At 38.8% G+C, this 17,792-nt stretch overlaps 1 protein-coding gene across 1 annotated transcript in view; it reads right to left on the bottom strand.

Moving 5' to 3' along the window:
• LOC109183377 (O-acyltransferase WSD1-like) overlaps nt 1-17,513 on the bottom strand; it is a 22,233-nt gene extending 4,720 nt beyond the window's left edge. Inside the window, exons 1-5 of the mRNA XM_019333458.1 lie at nt 17,181-17,513; nt 16,297-16,866; nt 14,910-14,976; nt 14,307-14,410; nt 12,823-13,032 (exon numbers count right to left, since the gene is read on the bottom strand). Of these exons, the coding sequence (XP_019189003.1) occupies nt 12,823-13,032; nt 14,307-14,410; nt 14,910-14,976; nt 16,297-16,866; nt 17,181-17,408 (1,179 nt within the window). The 5' untranslated portion in view covers nt 17,409-17,513. The remainder of the gene's footprint in view (nt 1-12,822; nt 13,033-14,306; nt 14,411-14,909; nt 14,977-16,296; nt 16,867-17,180) is intronic.
• Nucleotides 17,514-17,792: the final 279 nt, after the last annotated feature.

Raw genomic sequence — 17,792 nt, forward strand, 5'->3', positions numbered from 1 at the left:
TAGAGCCGGTATCTTAGCACCTGTATCTTTAGACAGTGTTGTTGAGGCCTGTGTGCCAATGTCTTTAGATTGTTCTAGTTTGGTTGTTTTTGGGATAGTGTTACACTTGCAGATTGTCGCCATAGCGTATACCTAGTGTGGTATACGTGGCATAACACCCCGTTTTGGATTCCTTTTATCCAGTTATCTTTTTATCTTCCGTTGTGCTAGTTTTGTGCTTGATTTGCAGGTGTTAAGACTCGTTTTAAGTAGTCTTGTTTTTGGGGGGTGTTACTGTTGGTATCAAAGCCTAGGTTTGAACCTTGGTTTAGAGCCTAGGAGGAGTTGAGTCTAGACTTTCTAAGTGTTTAAGTGTGTTTTGAGACCTCTAAGCGACCTTAAGGAGCTAAGTGTTGGGCTTAGGACTCTAGGTTGCGCGGTGAGATGTGTGTTGTTTTCTGCCTTGCTTGCTTGCTTTTTGTGGTAACCTTGTTGTTGTAGCAGAAGTGCGATGCCTCCTCGTCCTCGCGCCCGCTCCCAGAGACCCCGACCAACGAGCAGCTCGCCTAGAATCTCCATCAGTTGACGCAGACGATGCAGTCTCTCAGTGAAGCTCTGTTGAACAACAATCAAGCTGTGCCGCCTCCGCCTCCTGTTGGGCACCGCGATGTGGGTCGCCTTGTGTCTGGACATCGGCCGCCTTCCTTTGCTGGTGAAGAAGACCCTGTAGTCCTTGAAGAGTGGCTACGGGTGTTTGATAAGATCTTTACCGTGGTGGGTTGTCCCGAAGAGAGGAGAGTAGAACTGGCAACGTTCTACTTCTGCCAAGAAGCTGATCTGTGGTGGGTTCATGAGAGTCCGGCCTTTCTTGAAGAGCCTGGGTTTGATTGGACCGCGCGCAAGGACAGGATGCGCGAAAGGTTCTACCCAGCGCATGTGCGAGCCGCCATGTTTGATGAGTTCCTTCATCTGCAGCAAGGACCCCTATCTGTGGTGGAGTACCACAAGAAGTTCCTAGAGTTGGTGCGCTTCTCGAGGGTGTTGGTGCCTACAGAGCTTGCCAAAGTTGAGCGTTTCGTTGCTGGTCTGAATTATGAGGCACGAAAAGCGTTGACGGTGAGTAGACCCAGTTCCCTCAAGGATGCGTATCTGTGTGCCGCGGATCTGTTTTGTGTTCAACAGCTTCAGAAGAGTTCGCTTGAGTTGGCTAGGAAGAGAGTTGAGAGTGGTGGTTCTTTTGCTTTCAAGAAGCCCCGACCGAGTTTTCCGGCTAGAGTTGTGTCATCTTCTTCTCAAGGACCAGTTGGGATGGAGCCTCAGGTTCAAGCTAAGTCGGTTGGTTGTCGCAAGTGTGGGAAGGTGCATCCGGGTCAAGTTTGCTCTGGCCAGGCGTTTAAGTGTTTTCGCTGTGGGGTTGTTGGTCATAGAGTTACGGAGTGTCCTCAGCTTGTTGGTCAGAGAGTGTTGCCGCCACCCTCGAGAGTTGAAGGAGCACCAGGAGTGAGTTCGAGTCGTGGAGCTGTTGGAGTTAGGCCGCCGGGGAGAGTTTTTGTGATGGCGCGTTCGCAGGCGGAGTCGGAGGGTCTGGTGGAGGAGGAGCTAGCAGGTAACCCTTGTTTTGAGCCTATCCTTGTGTCCCCGAGAGCTTTGTGTTCTTTGTTGCCTTCGGTGTTATCTTGTGTTTCGTAGTTGTCTTTGTGTCCTTTGTTGCCTTCGGTGTTATCTTGTGTTTCGCAGTTGTCTTTGTTTGGCAATCCTTGGTTTGTTTCCCTTGCTTGTTTTTCGTTGAGGTGCTTAGTATAGACTCTTTTCTTGCTAAGTGTTCTCTTTAGTTGGCATCTTGTTTGTGGTAGCCATCTATCCTTGAGTTATCTTGTGCTCAACCCAATTTTTTCACCTTGAGCTTTTCCCTAAATTTTCCAAGTATTCTTTGATTTGGAAAATAGCCAATCCCTACCAAAATCTTTTCTTGTGTAGCCTAAAAGTTAAGCTAATAATGTTTCTTTGTAACCTTTGAGTTTTGAACTTTAGCCAATTTCTTTTCTACCTAACCTCTAAACCACTTGAGCTAATTATCTTTCTTGAAACTTAACCAATTTTAATTCTTTCTAAACCTTAAATCCCACTTTGTTCAAAATCCCCAAATTTAATCATCTTTTTCCCCAATCTCACCCAAATCCCTAATTTCTTTCCCAAAATTCTCTTCATCTTTTTCCTTCTCCCTACCCGTGAGCTACCCGAAGCCACCCCACCCCGTCGCCCAGCGCCACCTGCCCGTCGCCGTTCGCCGCCGCCTCGTCGCCGGAGCTTCGCCGTCTCGTTGCCGCCGCCGTCTGCTGTGCCATGTCGCCGAGCAGCCGCGAGAGAGAGAGAGAGAGAGAGAGAGAGAGAGAGAGAGAGAGAGAGCTCGAGAGGGAGAGAGAGAGAGAGGGAGAGAGAGAGAGAGAGCCGAGAGAGAGAGAGCCGCGAGAGTGTGGTAGAAGAAGAAGAAGTTGTGGGCTTTGTTTGTTGAGCTTTGGATCATCTTTCACCATGCCTAGAAGGTCAAGTTTGGCTAGAAAAGCGGAATGGGTGGATGCCCACTACCTTGTGCTTGAAGGTAAAGCTTTTGATCCGGAATCTTTTCCAAGTTCCTTGTTGGATTTGCTTAAGTTTCAAGGTTTGTTGGATGGTTTTCTCGCCATAAGGGCCGAGACTTACCCGAGTTTGGTGAAAGAGTTTTACCGTCACATGGTGGTGACGAAGGAAGGTGAAAGGCTTGAGATCACCTCTAAGGTGAGAGGTGTGAAGGTTGTGTTGTCTGAGAAGAGGTTAGCTCAGTTGTTGAGTTTGTCTGCTACCGGAGTGGCTCAGTACAGTGGTCATTCTTGGATTAGTACGGATACCATGGGGTACCGTGACTATTTGAGTTATCTGTTTGGCCGTACGAGTGGTTTCACTCAAGCTTCGAGGCCGGAAAAGAAGTGGTTGTCTGCGGAACAAAGGATCTTGGTTATGTTGGTGTCAGATTGTTTGTTGCCTAACAACAACAAGAGCAGTTTGTTGGGTAAGTTGGAGTGTACCTTTCCTTTCTGTTTGAGGAATATGGTTAAGTTCAATCTGCCTGCTTTGATGATGCAACACATGGTGTTTTGCCGGGATCACAACCGGAAGAGTTTGCCGTATGGCATGGTGTTAAGTTGGATTTTGGTTAAGAAAAGTGTTAGTGTGGATGGTTGTCCCTCGAAGGCTGTGGGAAAGATAGTGTTGGATACCGCCAATCTCCGGAGTTGTAATCTTTTTCTGTTGGATAGTGGTGAGTATATCACGCTTGAAGAGGTTGCTAGGAAAGCACCTGTTGAGAGAGCAGAGTTAGCTGCTGAGCTTGAGATTCATGCCGGGAAGTTGAGCCTTGCTGTCCAGAGTTTGGGTGGTGACGAAGAAGTTGAGGAAGAAGCGGATCAGGAAGAAGAAGAAGGGGCACCGGAGACCGCTGAAGTAAGTGAATCAGACGGTGAGGAACGCCGTAGAAGGAAAGAAGTTCGCACCAAGAGAGGGCAGGATGTCGCCTCTTTGCTTCGTCAGCAGAACAGTTTGATCGCCGAGGGTTTTGCGTTTGTGAGGTCGCAGTTTGCCGCAGTGCATCAGAGGCTTGATCGGTTTGAAGCTAGTTTTAGCCACAGAGTTGAAGCCGAAGAAGAAGAGTCTGAAGAGGCCGAAGAGTCAGAGAGTGAAGAGTTCTAGTTGTGTTGTGGTAACCCCGTTCGTTTCTTTCTTTGTTGCTTCTTAGCCTTTGTAGCTTGGTGTTTGTTTGTTGTGTGCTTTGTGTGCTTGCTTGCTTTGTTTGTTGCCTTGTTGTTTAGCTAGTGTGTTAGTTGGTGTTTGGGTTAGTAGTTTAGTTCTTGGTTGTTGTGTTGAGGTTAGAGTTCTTGATGCCAATCTATCCGTTTGTTGACCTCTTGCCTATCCTTGAATTCGTAATGTCTTTCTCTTTGCCTTGGAACCTTGTGAGAACTTTTGGAGTTTTTGACCAAAAGGGATATTCTTGGACTTCTTGTCACAATTTTGTTTCCTTGTTACCTTTCGTTCTTAATTCGTTGTACCCAAGTTTCGGGGACGAAACTTCTTTGAAGGGGGAGAGGATGTGACACCCCAAAAATCCACACTCCATACCATGAATTAATTGAGTAATTAATTCTATTTCTTTTGAGGAATTGATTCCTAAAATCCTGATTTTTGATACTCAAGGACTAGTATTTGACTAGTCAATCTTTAAGTGGTGTTGTACCTTGTGCTTTGAGAGGAGTTCCCTTGTTCCTTACACTTTCTAAGAGTTAGTAAGGGTATCCTTGTCTTTTCACCAAGAGCTTGTTTTGTAACCTAAACCTAGAAGACTTCTTCATTTCATTCCCTTACATTTCCTAGAAAATATCTCTACCTTCTCTCTAGAAAACAAGAGTAGCTTGTTCTTCAAGTCAAAAGAAGCCTTTGTCAAGATTCCAAGTTTTGCTTCCAAGATTCAATCTTTCCTCTACTTTGGCATCTAGAAGGGTAAGATCTAAGCTTGTCTAGTCTTTTTGGTTCCATCTTAGTTGTCTTTTCTTAAAGGTTGGATCTTTATGATCTTTTGGTTTGATCTTGAAGTGGGTTTGGCTAGTGAGCTTAGTGGAGAGCTTGTTGTGGTGTAAGAAGAGTCTTTTGGTCTTCAAGAGGTAACACATGCTCTACAAAACCTATTTTGCTTACCAATATATGATTTCTTGGCTTCTACTTGTGTTTTGCTATGAAATGTGAGAGTTTATGCATTTATCTTGTGATATTGCATATCTAGAGCTTGTGTTTAGGTTTCCTTTGTGCCATTGCTTGGCATTTTCCTTGGTTCAAGTCATTTTGTTGTGCTTGGTGAGATTTGGCATGTTTTGGACTTGAATTTGTTTTTGGAGGAGAAAATCCCCGAAGGGATTTGTTGTGGTACAGGGACGTACCCGCGGGCGGAACGGCGGGCGGGGCACCACCCGCCGGCCTACCCGCGGGAACGTATGCCTTGTGGGTGTTGTACCCGTGGGCGGGACCACGGGTGGGGCGCTACCCGTGGGTCCACCCGCAGGGAACACGTTGGAGTTGAGGTGGGATTTGTTCCCCGTGTTTCGTTTGTCTTGGTCTTTGATCTTTTGGCCTCCCGTTGTTCTTTTGTGGAACTATTTGAGCGTCTTCTTGATGTTTCGTAGGTCTAGAGCTTTTGGTAGGTATCTATGTAGGATCTTTGGTGTTGTGTATCATGCTAAGTGTTCAACATTGTGTTTCGTTGAACCGTGTGGTGTCTTGTGTGTTCCTCGGAACTATCTTGAGTTTCTTCGTTGTTGAGCTTGCTAGTTATTATCCTAATGCTAGCGTCGTTGTGTCGATGGGTGGTGACCTGTCTCTTGATTGAGTATGTTTCGTACCTCTGTTGCAATCCGTTGCTTGTTTCGTGTGAGTGGTGGTGCGTGTGTGGCTTTACCTGGATTGCACGATTAGTGGTATGGGACGCTAGTCACCAAGGTATTGCAGCGGTCCTCGTGGTGGCCGTGACGTGATTTCATGGAGTTGTGGCTGAGTCCACGTGTTTGGGGGATAACATTGTGTTATCCGGGCATGTGTTGTCGTGAATTGGTGGGTTTTCGTTGGTGGTTATAGGTGGGGGACGACGGTCCCGGAGGGATAAGGTTGGACTTGGCTGTACAGGGGCTTTCTGGAGGTAATGGTTGGCATCGAAGGTACAAGGTTGGGGGTAGCCATAAGGTTGGAATAGGGCATAAGGAAGGCATATCAACTCGTGATGGGTGATGTCACGAGGGCTTGGGAAGCCGTTGTTGTGGTGGGTTCTCTTCTCTCGTGACGTGTGTAGTCACGGAGGCTTGTGGTGTGTTTTGGCATGTGTTATCGTTGGGTGAGTCTTTATCCTTGTGTGTGGTTAACCTTTGTGGTTTGGGATGTGTTCCCGGTTTTGTCCTTGTGAGTGGTGAGTCTTGTGTTGTCTTTTGATCTTGGCTTTTGACATATATATATGTATTCCGTTTCGAAAATGGTTTTCATATTATATATCTACCTATTTATGATACTTAACGGTATTGGTGGGTTACCAACATCTTTCGCTGACCGGGCGTCGCCCCGATGTTTATCTTTGTATCTTTCAGGTGATGCGTAGTCGAGCGCGATGTCTAGAGCCGGTATCTTAGCACCTGTATCTTTAGACAGTGTTGTTGAGGCCTGTGTGCCAATGTCTTTAGATTGTTCTAGTTTGGTTGTTTTTGGGATAGTGTTACACTTGCAGATTGTCGCCGTAGCGTATACCTAGTGTGGTATACGTGGCATAACACCCCGTTTTGGATTCCTTTTATCCAGTTATCTTTTTATCTTCCGTTGTGCTAGTTTTGTGCTTGATCTGCAGGTGTTAAGACTCGTTTTAAGTAGTCTTGTTTTTGGGGGGTGTTACATCAGGAGTCTGATCGCCCTTGATCTCGTTCCACAAGGCCTCTTGATTGTAGGTATGTCTAGAACAGTCCGGTTTCTCTCCTTCACAGACTGGGAACTCAAAGTGTGTCTTTTTATCTCAATGGATAATACCTTCGTGCCATTTACAGTTGAGTGTATCTAGTCCTCCGTCATGCTCAATCGGGCGTTCACAAAGAACTTAGTAGTATCTACGTTGTGAATTGTATTGTAGTGTTGGGTGAAAAACTTCATTAGCCCTGCATCGTCAAAGCATTTTAGAATCCTCTCTGTCATAGCATGGTCCTCGTTGTGCTTCAGATAACCATCACTGTCAAGCATTGAGCACTTTTGACCTTAGATCTTAGTTCTAGGAGAACTGACTAGTCGGTTGTTGGGGCAGATTAAGAAGATGAGTTGGAGGAGCTTGTAGTTTCCATTTGAGGGTTTGAATGTTTCTGGAAGTTTGAGAAATTTTTGGAGAGAGTTTAAAAGCAGTATGCATTTAATTCTTGCAGTTTGCAAAAAAGTGAGAAGGCTGGTCGGATTTTAGGTTTAAAAACCTTTCGAGATTGGGTCGGGTTGAGAATTATGGATTTGGCTAAATTAAATTGCAACACACCAAATGACTTAAATGCCCTCAAAAAGTTTGACTTTCAAAGCTATATTTGTGTTTTTGGTATAAGTACAGACGGTTGATATAATAAGGAGAGAGAGAAAGCAAAAAAGATGAAACGCACATTAAATAAGAGAGAGAATGGTATTTAATGTCTTTCTCATCATGTGTTAGTGTGTGCAGAGATGTGTGTCTAGTGCGAAGCCAATTTTCCCGCTAAACACGGTGGAATAATTTAAATGAATTAAATTTTACCATAATGACTCGATGCATTCAAGACATGACACGTTCCCCCTATCTCATTGACTTCCGCACTCCTCGTTTTCAACTGAACCATTTCCTTTTTCAACCTCCTTTAGTCACTTAATCATTAAGGTCTTTTACCATTCAAATTATGACCATTCAGTTAACTTTGTCCATTAGGTCACCTTTAATCATTCGAATTGTCCATTCGGTTACCTTTAACCTTTCAACCATCTGGTCATCTCAATACCATTTTGGATGTGACTATTCGTCCATTCGGTCATACTTAAATTCTCGGTTTATCCATTAACTTTCGAATACTCTTCCAACCTTTCGAATCATTTTCCTTTTAACAATTCGAACCACCATTCGAAGGTACTACTTTTACCTCTTGAATATACAAGACTTGGATGATTTTGTCCTTCATTTATCTCAATCATTCCCAACTCAAGTCTGAGTGTTGAGAATCTACTTTCACTCAAAGGTTTTGTTAGGATGTCAACAAACGGATTAACCGTATTGACATATTCTAGCACAATATCCTTCTTCTCTACATGATCTCGGATAAAATGATATTTAATATCAATGTGCTTTGTCCTTGAGTGTAACACTGGATTATGTGTTATAGCAATAGAACTAGTGTTGTCACACTTTGTGCAAATTTCTGTTGCTTCTATTCCATAGTCTTTTAGTTGTTGTTTCATCCAAAGCACTTGAGCATAACGCTGCTATATACTCAGCTTTCGCGATACTTGTAGCAATGGAGTTTTCTTTCTTGCTAAACCAAGAGACGAACCTACCTCCAATAAATTAGCATGTTCCTGAGGTGCCCTTTCGGTCAATTTTGCATCTAGCAAAATCTGCATCCTAGTAGCCAAATAGCTCAAAAGATCCACCTCTCGGATACCAAAGTCCTACACCTTCGTACATTTGAGGTATCTTAGAATCTTTTTAGTGGCTGTGAGGTGACTTTCCTTAGGGTTTGACTGGAATCTCACACAAACAACAACAGCAAAAGAGATATCCGGTCTACTAGCAGTTAGATACAATAGAGAGCCAATAATACCTCTATACTTGGTTTGATCCACTTCCTTTCCTTCATTGTTAACATCCATACTCAATGAAGTATTCATAGGAATTTTTACTAATGACTTTCCATCTACACCAAATTTCATTATCAAATCCTTTGTATATTTAATTTGGTTGATGAAAATCCCTTCTATGCTTTGCTTTACTTGTAAGACAATAAAATAATTAAGTTCCCCCATCATACTCATCTTGAATTTGCTTTTGCATGAATTTCGAGAACTTCTCTCATAGAGACGAGTTGGTGCTTCCAAAGATAATATCATCCACGCAAATCTGCACCAAAAGGATATGATTACCATCCTTGATCTGAAATAGTGTCTTATCCACTTGACTTTTCATGAATCCACACTTGATTAGAAAACACGAGAGGGTGTCATACCACGCTCTTGGTGCTTGTTTCAATCCATACAATGCCTTTTTCAGCTTGTAGACTTTGTCTCCACCCATATCTACCACAAAACTTGGCGGTTGCTCAACGTAGACTTCTTCTTCTAATAATCCATTTAAAAATGCACTCTTGATGTCCATTTGAAACACCTTGAAGTCTTTATAAGCAGCATAGGATAAAAATATCCTTATAGATTCCGATCTTGCCACTGGAGCGAAAGTTTCATCAAAATCAATTCCTTCCTATTAATAATAGCCTTTAGCAACCAATCGAGCTTTGTTCCTAACAATGATGCCCTTTTCATCCATTTGGTTCCTAATGCTCACTTTGTCCCAATTACATTTTGGTGTGAAGGTCTAGGAACTAGCTCCCATATATCATTCCTTTGGAATTGATGGAGCTCTTCTTGCATGACTTGTATCCAATCCGGATCACTTAGTGCTTCTTTAACAACTTTTGGCTCGAGTTGTGAAAGAAAACATGCCATCATACTTTCTCGAATGGATGATCTAGTCCTTACTCCTTGCCTTAGCTTACATTTCCAATCACTTGATCTAGAGGATGATCCCTTAACCACCTTAAATCGGGTTGAAAATCTGTTGGAGGTGCTTGTTCATCCACGTCATGAATGTTTGGTGTTTCTACCACTTCCTATAATTGTACGAGAGGTGGAAGCTGGATGGGCAGTCGAATGGTTACATCTTCCAACGACTCAGAATCCACTTCTCGGTTGATCTCTTCGTCTTCAACTACTCGTTTTGACGAATCTGATGCATTACCCTGGCTTGGCTGACTGTCTGCTCGAACATGCAACTATTTTAACCTTTTGGTTAATAAATTTACTTCTCGGCGGGCGCTTCCCTCATCGAATACAACATGGATGGATTCTTCTATCACCATGGTCCTTTTGTTTAACACTCGAAAGGCTTTGCTTATAGCCTTATCTGAACGAATCTTGACGATGTTTGTCCAATTCTCGTTTTGTAGCTGCTTCAACAATTCGGGTAGAAACTTCTCGGTTTCATTCTTTTTCATTAAGAACAGTGTCCAAGTATACTTAGTGTTGTCATCTACTACCACTAAATTATATTTCCTACCACTTAAGCTTACAGGGTCGACTGGTCCAAACAAATCCATATGGAGTAGACTGTAAGGTCTAGAGGTTGATTCTATGGATTTTGACTTAAGCGAAGACTTGATTTGTTTCTCATTTTGACAGACTTCACAAATCTTATTCTTATTATAAACCACATTTGGTAGTCCCTCTACCAAATCTCCTTTGGCTAGCTTATTTATGGTCATAAAATTGAGATGGTTTAACTTGTTATGTTATTCCCAACTTTAGTCAACGTTATCCTTAGCTACCAGGCATACATTCCGCTTATCCAAGTCTCAATCCACTACATACATGTTCTTTCTCCTCATTGATGAAAGAACTAACCCCTTTTGTAGCTTCATTTATGACATGGTATGCATCCTTTGAAAATTCAACTTTATAGCCAATCACAAAACTGACTTGTACTTAGTAGATTGAACTTTAAACCTTCAACATACGAAACTTCCTTAATAACCAATCCATTCATCTAGAAGTTCCCTATTCCCTTTGTTTGGCCACTCGTTTCACCACCGAAAACCACCTTGGGACCGTTGACTGCTTGATAGTTGCTCAAATTTGATTTGTCTCCAATCATGTGCCTTGAGCATCCACTATCCACGTACCAAAAAATCTAGTTTACTTGAAATAAAAAATTAATTTGATTTAGATACTCATACCTTCTTGGGTCCTTCTTGGTTAGTAGTGAGTTTAGGCATCCACTTGTACCTTGAACTCGTTAGCCTAAATTTCGGTCCAACATAGCCATTAAAAACTTCATAATCATAAGGGATGTTTTGAAAGTTTTTGGGCTTTTTAGGTGTATATGATGATTTTTGAAATTGGGGTCGAAGCGCATTGCAATACAACCTAGAATAGAACGTTTGCTTATGTCTATGTAATCGTTCAAATTGCGCTTTTGACATTGGTTCATGGACCATAAGCCAGTCCTCATTAGAAGAATATAACCTTCTAGTGCTTCTCATTGGTCTTCTAGATGACCTCTTAGGCTTATTGAACCTCTTGGGATTACCATTCGTATAATTACGATCCAGTATGCTTCGCGAATAGTTATAACCCGAGTAGTTATTAGGCTTACCTCTCGGATGGTTGCTCTTCTTTGGTTGACCATTCGCTCCTCTACCACTCGATCTATTCTGATTGGTGTTTTAAACACTCTTCGAGTTACCTTTAGAAGGCTTACCTCTCGGAGGTTCCTCAACCTTTTGAATAATGTCAACTTTCGGTTGACTACTCGTTTGTGGTGCTTTTCCGTTTTCAACCACTCTTGGAATAAAAAGGTCAGTTGGAGAGAAACCAAATTCAAAAGGATATTAACCAGTGTCTAAATACCGGCGGGTAATCTGGATGGTAGGTGACTTGTTAGATTTTCCAACCATTAAAGACTTAATTTGCGCTGAACATATCATTTCTCTCTGCTCAAAATGTCAAGGCTTTTAAGGAAAATCTTTCTTGGAATGTGTTCCTAAGACCCACTTTACCTTGGACACGTTCACCTTAAAAATTAAGGTTTTGGATTGTTTAGCTTAGAAAATGTCTCGAGCAGTCCTTTCGAATGGTTAACTAGGTTAACTCTTCGAACCTTAAACCTCTCGGTTATGAATGGTTGACTTTACCATTCGTCCCTTTTACTTCTCGAAAGGTAGGCTCTTCCATCTTTCAGCCTTTGCAACCTTTCGGTTCCGAAAGGATGACCTTACTACTCGTTCTGCTAACACTTCGGAAGGTAGGCCCTTCCACCTCTCGGCATTTACAACCTTTTAGCCTTACTGTATTCTACTCTTCGAATCTTCAGTCTTCTTGCCTTCTTATCTTCATCTCAGACTATTCGAGAGATAACCACTTGGGTTACTTTTCAAATCATTTATTGAGACTGGCCACTCGAGTTATCGTTCGAATAAGTCATTGAACAGAATTGTGACTTCTCGAGGTACCATTTTGAACTATTCGAATGTTGTGTAGAGAAAATTCTAAGTCTAAAATAAAATAAGTTTGGGACTAAAATTCCTAATTAATTGATATCATCAAAATATAAAATTTGTATGTCGTGTGCCTGAGTTTGTATGTTGTGTGCATAGGTTTGTTAACTAATAGAGCCTGTGTTCGAAACTAGATGTTTACATGTATTCTTGTGTGCATTGTGTATTAAATTTTGTGCATGATACTAATATATTGTGTGCCCGTAATCAATCCACACAGTCCTCTATATATTATGGTCCTCATGTGAACTCAACCCTATATATATATATATATATATATATATATATATATATATATGAGATGGTTCAAATGATAATATGCTTCCAAGTAAAAAGACTAATATGATCCATTCTTTTGGGTGAATTAATAGTTGAGGGGTGAATTAAATAATGGAAATATGAGCGGATCGGAGTCAATTTTATAAATATTGTAAAGTTGAAAGTTTACAATAATAATTATATATAAAAGCTTATAGTTGTCTAGTCAAACATAAAAATTCAATAAACTGCTCCCGTCAGAATTAAACTTGTAAGTTTATGATTACAAAATTAACGTCATGACTAAGTTGGTTGTGTGTGTTATGATGATAATTGGGGACATAGCACATGTACAATAACATAAATAAAAATGTATATAAATGGGAATTGGTAGCTAGCAGTACAAGTTAGATCGATGCATTTAATATGGTTATATGGGTATCGCACTGTGCTCGGGGGCCACATTTTGATATTTAGTAAAGATATTTTTGTTTATACTATTTTAAATAATAAAGAAAATAAGTAATGTAGCAACAATTGTCAACAATTTTAAATAATAAGGCCAACTACCCTGTAGTGTGTTGACATCCAGATTATCATTCCAAACGCATGATCATATGTTTAAATTTTGGTAGGTGATAAAGAAATTAAAGATAATACGATTATTGTCTTGATAAAAAATAGGCATGATTAAAAATGTATTTACCTGAACTCCAAAAAGCTTGAGTACGATACGGGCAGCAGTGAAAGAAAATCTGGACTCCATGGAGAGCTTCTTTCGATCAATGGTGGCTTTTGCTTTATAGATATAATCCAAAGGGTTTTCTTGAAATCCAATGAATAATGGAGCTAAGGCAAGTCCAATCTTATTGCCCCATTTTGCTCTTGATTTCTTCTCCATCATCTCAGCTAAAGCCTGCGTATGATGCAAGCCACAAAATAAAGTTATATATATTATGACTTAATTGGAACTTTATTTAATAGGAATAAGGTTCAAATTGGCCACTGAACGTAACCTGAAAATGCAATTAGGCCACTGAACGAAAAAAAAGTGCAATTAGGCCATTGAACACTTCAAAAATGTGCAATTTCACCTGATAGCAGGTTATCTGCTTACGTGGCAGCTGAGTTGGCATTTTTAATAAATTTTAAATCATTTTTAATAATAAATTTTAATTTAAAAAAAAATTAAAAAATAAAAACGACTTTATTTTATTTTTTATTTTATTTTTTTTTTCAATTTTTTATAAAATTTATTATTAAAATTAGTTATTAAAAATTATTAAAAATTATTAAAAATGCCAACTCAGCTGCCACGTAAGCAGGTAACCTGCTAAAATTGATGGTAACCTGCTATCTGGTGAAATTGCATACGTTTGGAGAGTTCAGTGGCCTAATTGCCCGTTTTTGGAGTGTTCAGTGGCCTAATTGCACTTTTTGTTCGTTCAGTGGCTAATTTGAACCTTATTCGTATTTAATATAATATATTGAAATTGCCATTACACCTTGCTCAAAGTAGGGCTCTATTTGGTAGAGCTTATACCTTATTTTAAACTATAAATAAGCTTTTATCTCTCTTTGGTAAAATATGATTATTTTGAAACGTTCCTTGTGTGCAGTAAGCAAAGGTCTAACCTCGGTGGTTCATGTTTAGTTGAGTTACTATGATTTATATTCTCCCAAATGCTCTACCGGGTCGGGGTGTGAGGGCCCTTAGGGTTGGGATTCAACCTTTTGGAAGAATGATTATTTTTAAACGCTATCTCAAAATAAGCTCCTGACTTTTTAAATTTTTTGACTTTTTTATCTTTATTAATTTAGAAAAATAACACATCTACCCTTCATTCATCAAAATCATACTATCTTAATTTATTCTTTTATATCTTTTTACACTGCTAATAAATCAATTAATTTTACCAAATACTCTAATTTTAATTAGTTAGCTTATTAGCTACTACCTTTTCAGCTTTATCTTTCAGCTTGCTTTTCAACTAGGCTTGTCAAACAAAGCTAACATTACTTCTCATTTTTTTTTTTTTTTTTTGAAAACATAACTTCTCATATTTAATTTCATAAAAAAACATATAAATAGATAATTAAAAAAATTGTGAATATGAAAGAAGAAAAAAGAGAAAATAAGATAAGGAAATGCGATTCAACATTCAATCAATAATATAATTATATTGAGACCTTTATTCCTGTGGATGATCTGATGTTGAACATGATTGCCCCTCTAAGACGAAAATTCTTGGGCAGATTATTTTTGTTATTGGTTGCACTCCCTTTTATGATACCTAAACAAATAATTAAATAATAATAATAATAATAATAATAATAATAATAATAATATTGTTTAACTAAATCAAACCAATTAAGATAATTGATATTAAGGAAAATGCATTTAATTAATTATTTGTATAAAATCCTCGTTTAACTTAAAAATATGAATTATTCGTTTAGCTTTTAAAACATACCTCTAGTTAAGAATGATAAGACCCCATGAATTAATGTGTTGTATATTAAATAGGTAAAGAATAGCAAAGCACATTGTACTTAGATGATATGTAATGACCTTTCATAGCATTCAAAAAAAAAAAAAAAGGGTAAAGAATAGACTAAATATTTTAATCATTTACGTAGTAATAAAATTCTTTTTATATATTAATTACCATAAATTAGTTAATTCTTTCCCGCATTAAAAAAAATGATTTATTTATATAACCACATTAAATAGTGGTGAATAATTTTGGTTAAAATTTTTTTATTCCTATGAAAGAGCCATTGAAAACTTACCATATTTTCTGTTGAGATAACGTGACAATCCGGCTTGTAACATCCCCATCATTACATCGTTTATTGTCTAAAATTGCAAAAAGAATGATCATATATTTAATTATTTAAAAAATGTGAGAATTTGAGAAAATAATACAATACAATTTTATTTTATTTTTTTTACAAATAATGGTGTTCAAATTATTAATTTTATCTATACAAAGAACCAATAATATGCCAAGTACTATGTACTGTTGGCAGTCACTAGATAAAAATATTTAGAAAGTATAGAACACATAATACTTTATTATAATATAAAGAAGAGTTAATTATCAAAATGATCCATTGCATATAGCGAAATTACCAATTTGGTCCTCGATTATTTTTTTGACCAATTGAGTCCCTCAACTTTAAAAATCTTAATCAATTTGGTCCTCCGTTAGTTTTGCAGTTAGACTTCCGTTAACTTGGGACCAAATTGGTAATTTTGCTATAGTCAATGGACTATTTCAGTAATTAACTTTAGGGGTGGCAATTCAGTTCGGCTTTCCCGAACCGAACTGTACTGAACCGAATCGAACAACCAAACGGTAATAGATTCTTGTATACCGAATGGTTTGGTAAAAAACCAAATCAAACCGAATTATTCGTTAAAAATTGAATCGAATCGAATATAGTTTGAATTTTTAAATAATAATAATAATAATAATAATAATAATAATAATAATAATAATAATAATAATAATAATAATGAAGTAAATTCAAGTCTCTTGCTGCCTGCTCTGTCGTTCAGCTTATATTCTCACTGGTATCTCTCGTAAATGTTTTATAAGAAAATAGTACACATTAGACTGAATGGTAAAGGAGGCATCAAGAGACTTGGATTTACTTCTTTTATTATTATTATTATTATTATTATTATTATTATTATTATTATTATTATTATTATATTTTAAATAAAATCAAACGGTATTTCCTTTATGTTTTTAGCCGAATGGTTCAGTACGGTTAATTAATTCAATGTTCGATACGATTCAGCTCGGGAAAAACGAACGGAATTGTCAACGCCTAAAGTTAATTACTGAAATGGTCCTTGACTATAGCAAAATTACCAATTTGTTCCCAAGTTAATGGAAGTCTAACGACAAAACTAACGGAGGACCAAATTGATTAAGATATTTAAAGTTGAGACTTCATTGGTCAAAAAAATAATTGAGGACCAAATTGGTAATTTCGCTATAGTCAAGGTGTCATTTTGATAATTAACTCTATAAATAATCATGTGTTTAAAAAAAAAATCATTATATTGATTTTTCTTGTTTATTTTTTTATATATATTAAGAAATTATAATTTTTTTTATGTAATGAAAAATAATCAAAGTTCTAGGTATATTTACTTTGTACGTACCACATTCATTGCATTTTTGACTAGCTTTACGTCATCTAGATTAACAATACGATGCACGAGTCTTCGGGGGTTGAAAGCATCCCCGTTTTTGGCTTTCAACGGAGTATTCGTATCCTTGAGAAACAGTATCGTAGCCAAGAACAACGTTATATCCACGAGAGTGTTAAGAATCAACGTCAAACATAGCCAAGCTGACAAAAAAAGCTGTCGGAAAAACCCAATTTTGGGGCGGGTTCTATTGCTGGATGGAATTGTGGGCAGGGAATTCGGATCCGAAGTCTTTCGGAAACAAGCAAGGACCAGAGAGATGAGAGAAATACCGTCCCCAAGTGAATGGTGTATCTTAAAGATTGCTATGGAGTTTGCTTCGGAGGTTTTGACGTTTAGAATGTGCAATTCCCACAATGGCTTCGACATGTCCAACGATTTTGTTGTTAAACTTGAGGCATAGTTTTCCACGAACTCGTCGGCCGACTGCATGTCCGGCTCCAAATCCGGGCATATAATATGATCGTCCACGTTAACCTTCGTCGGAATCCACCTTTTCTTCCATCTCTTATCGCCCATCGCCTTTAAGAAAGAACACAAAAATTGCAAACACCACTTGTAATTAACATCAAGCGCTGCCAAAAGGTATAGCTAGTAGCGAATGCCCAACATACACTGCTGGAAATTATGAAATTCTAGACCACCTGAAAGTGATTTAAATCAAGTCGAAAGCAAAAAGTGATCGGAAATAACAACAAAGGTTTTTCCGGATACCAAAAGTGGTCGGAACATAGCTTTCAACTTGATTTAAGATCACCTTCATGTGGTTGGAAATTCCATAATTTCCAGCAGTGATATATATAAAACCAGACATATAAAAAATAAATAAATCTTACGAGGATGCTAGAAAAGCGAGGGTGATTAACCAAAGTACACTCGAGACCCTTCTTGATTACATCCACGTTGAGTTTAGTGGTGTACCCAAGAATGGCGACGATGCAGCAATTGAGAGTTGTTGTGTGAAACAAGAGGGTGGCGGGGCTAGCCGGCTCCTCCGCCTCCCGGTTGCGGTGCTTCTGTTTCTCGCCATTTATGTCGATGGGGTTAAGAGCCGTGGTTGCCATTGGTGATGATTGATGAAGCTCAACTAGCTAGGAAAGAGTTTGAGACCAAAGATGGGTGAACAGACCACTGCTGGAGTCGATTCATTACACTCTTCCATTCCTTAAATATTTCTCGTGTCCATCTGTCTTTATTTATGACACCTGCAACAACCTATAAAAAAAAAACATTGTTTCAATGATACTAACTAAATAGTAAATACTACAACATAAAAATTAAACTAGTATATTGAAAAAAAATCTCATAAAATATTTTTCTTTTAATCTCTTTAACTTGATGGGAGACTTCTCTCATGTAATTTAAGTTTATATTTTGTTAGATGATCTACGAATTGGGCTGCTCACTTGTTAGTTAGACAGTTCGATCCGTTTCTATGTCAGATTGTT

The sequence above is a fragment of the Ipomoea nil genome, unplaced genomic scaffold (assembly GCF_001879475.1).
Source record: "Ipomoea nil cultivar Tokyo-kokei standard unplaced genomic scaffold, Asagao_1.1 scaffold1125, whole genome shotgun sequence".
Classification (NCBI taxonomy): Eukaryota; Viridiplantae; Streptophyta; class Magnoliopsida; order Solanales; family Convolvulaceae; genus Ipomoea; species Ipomoea nil.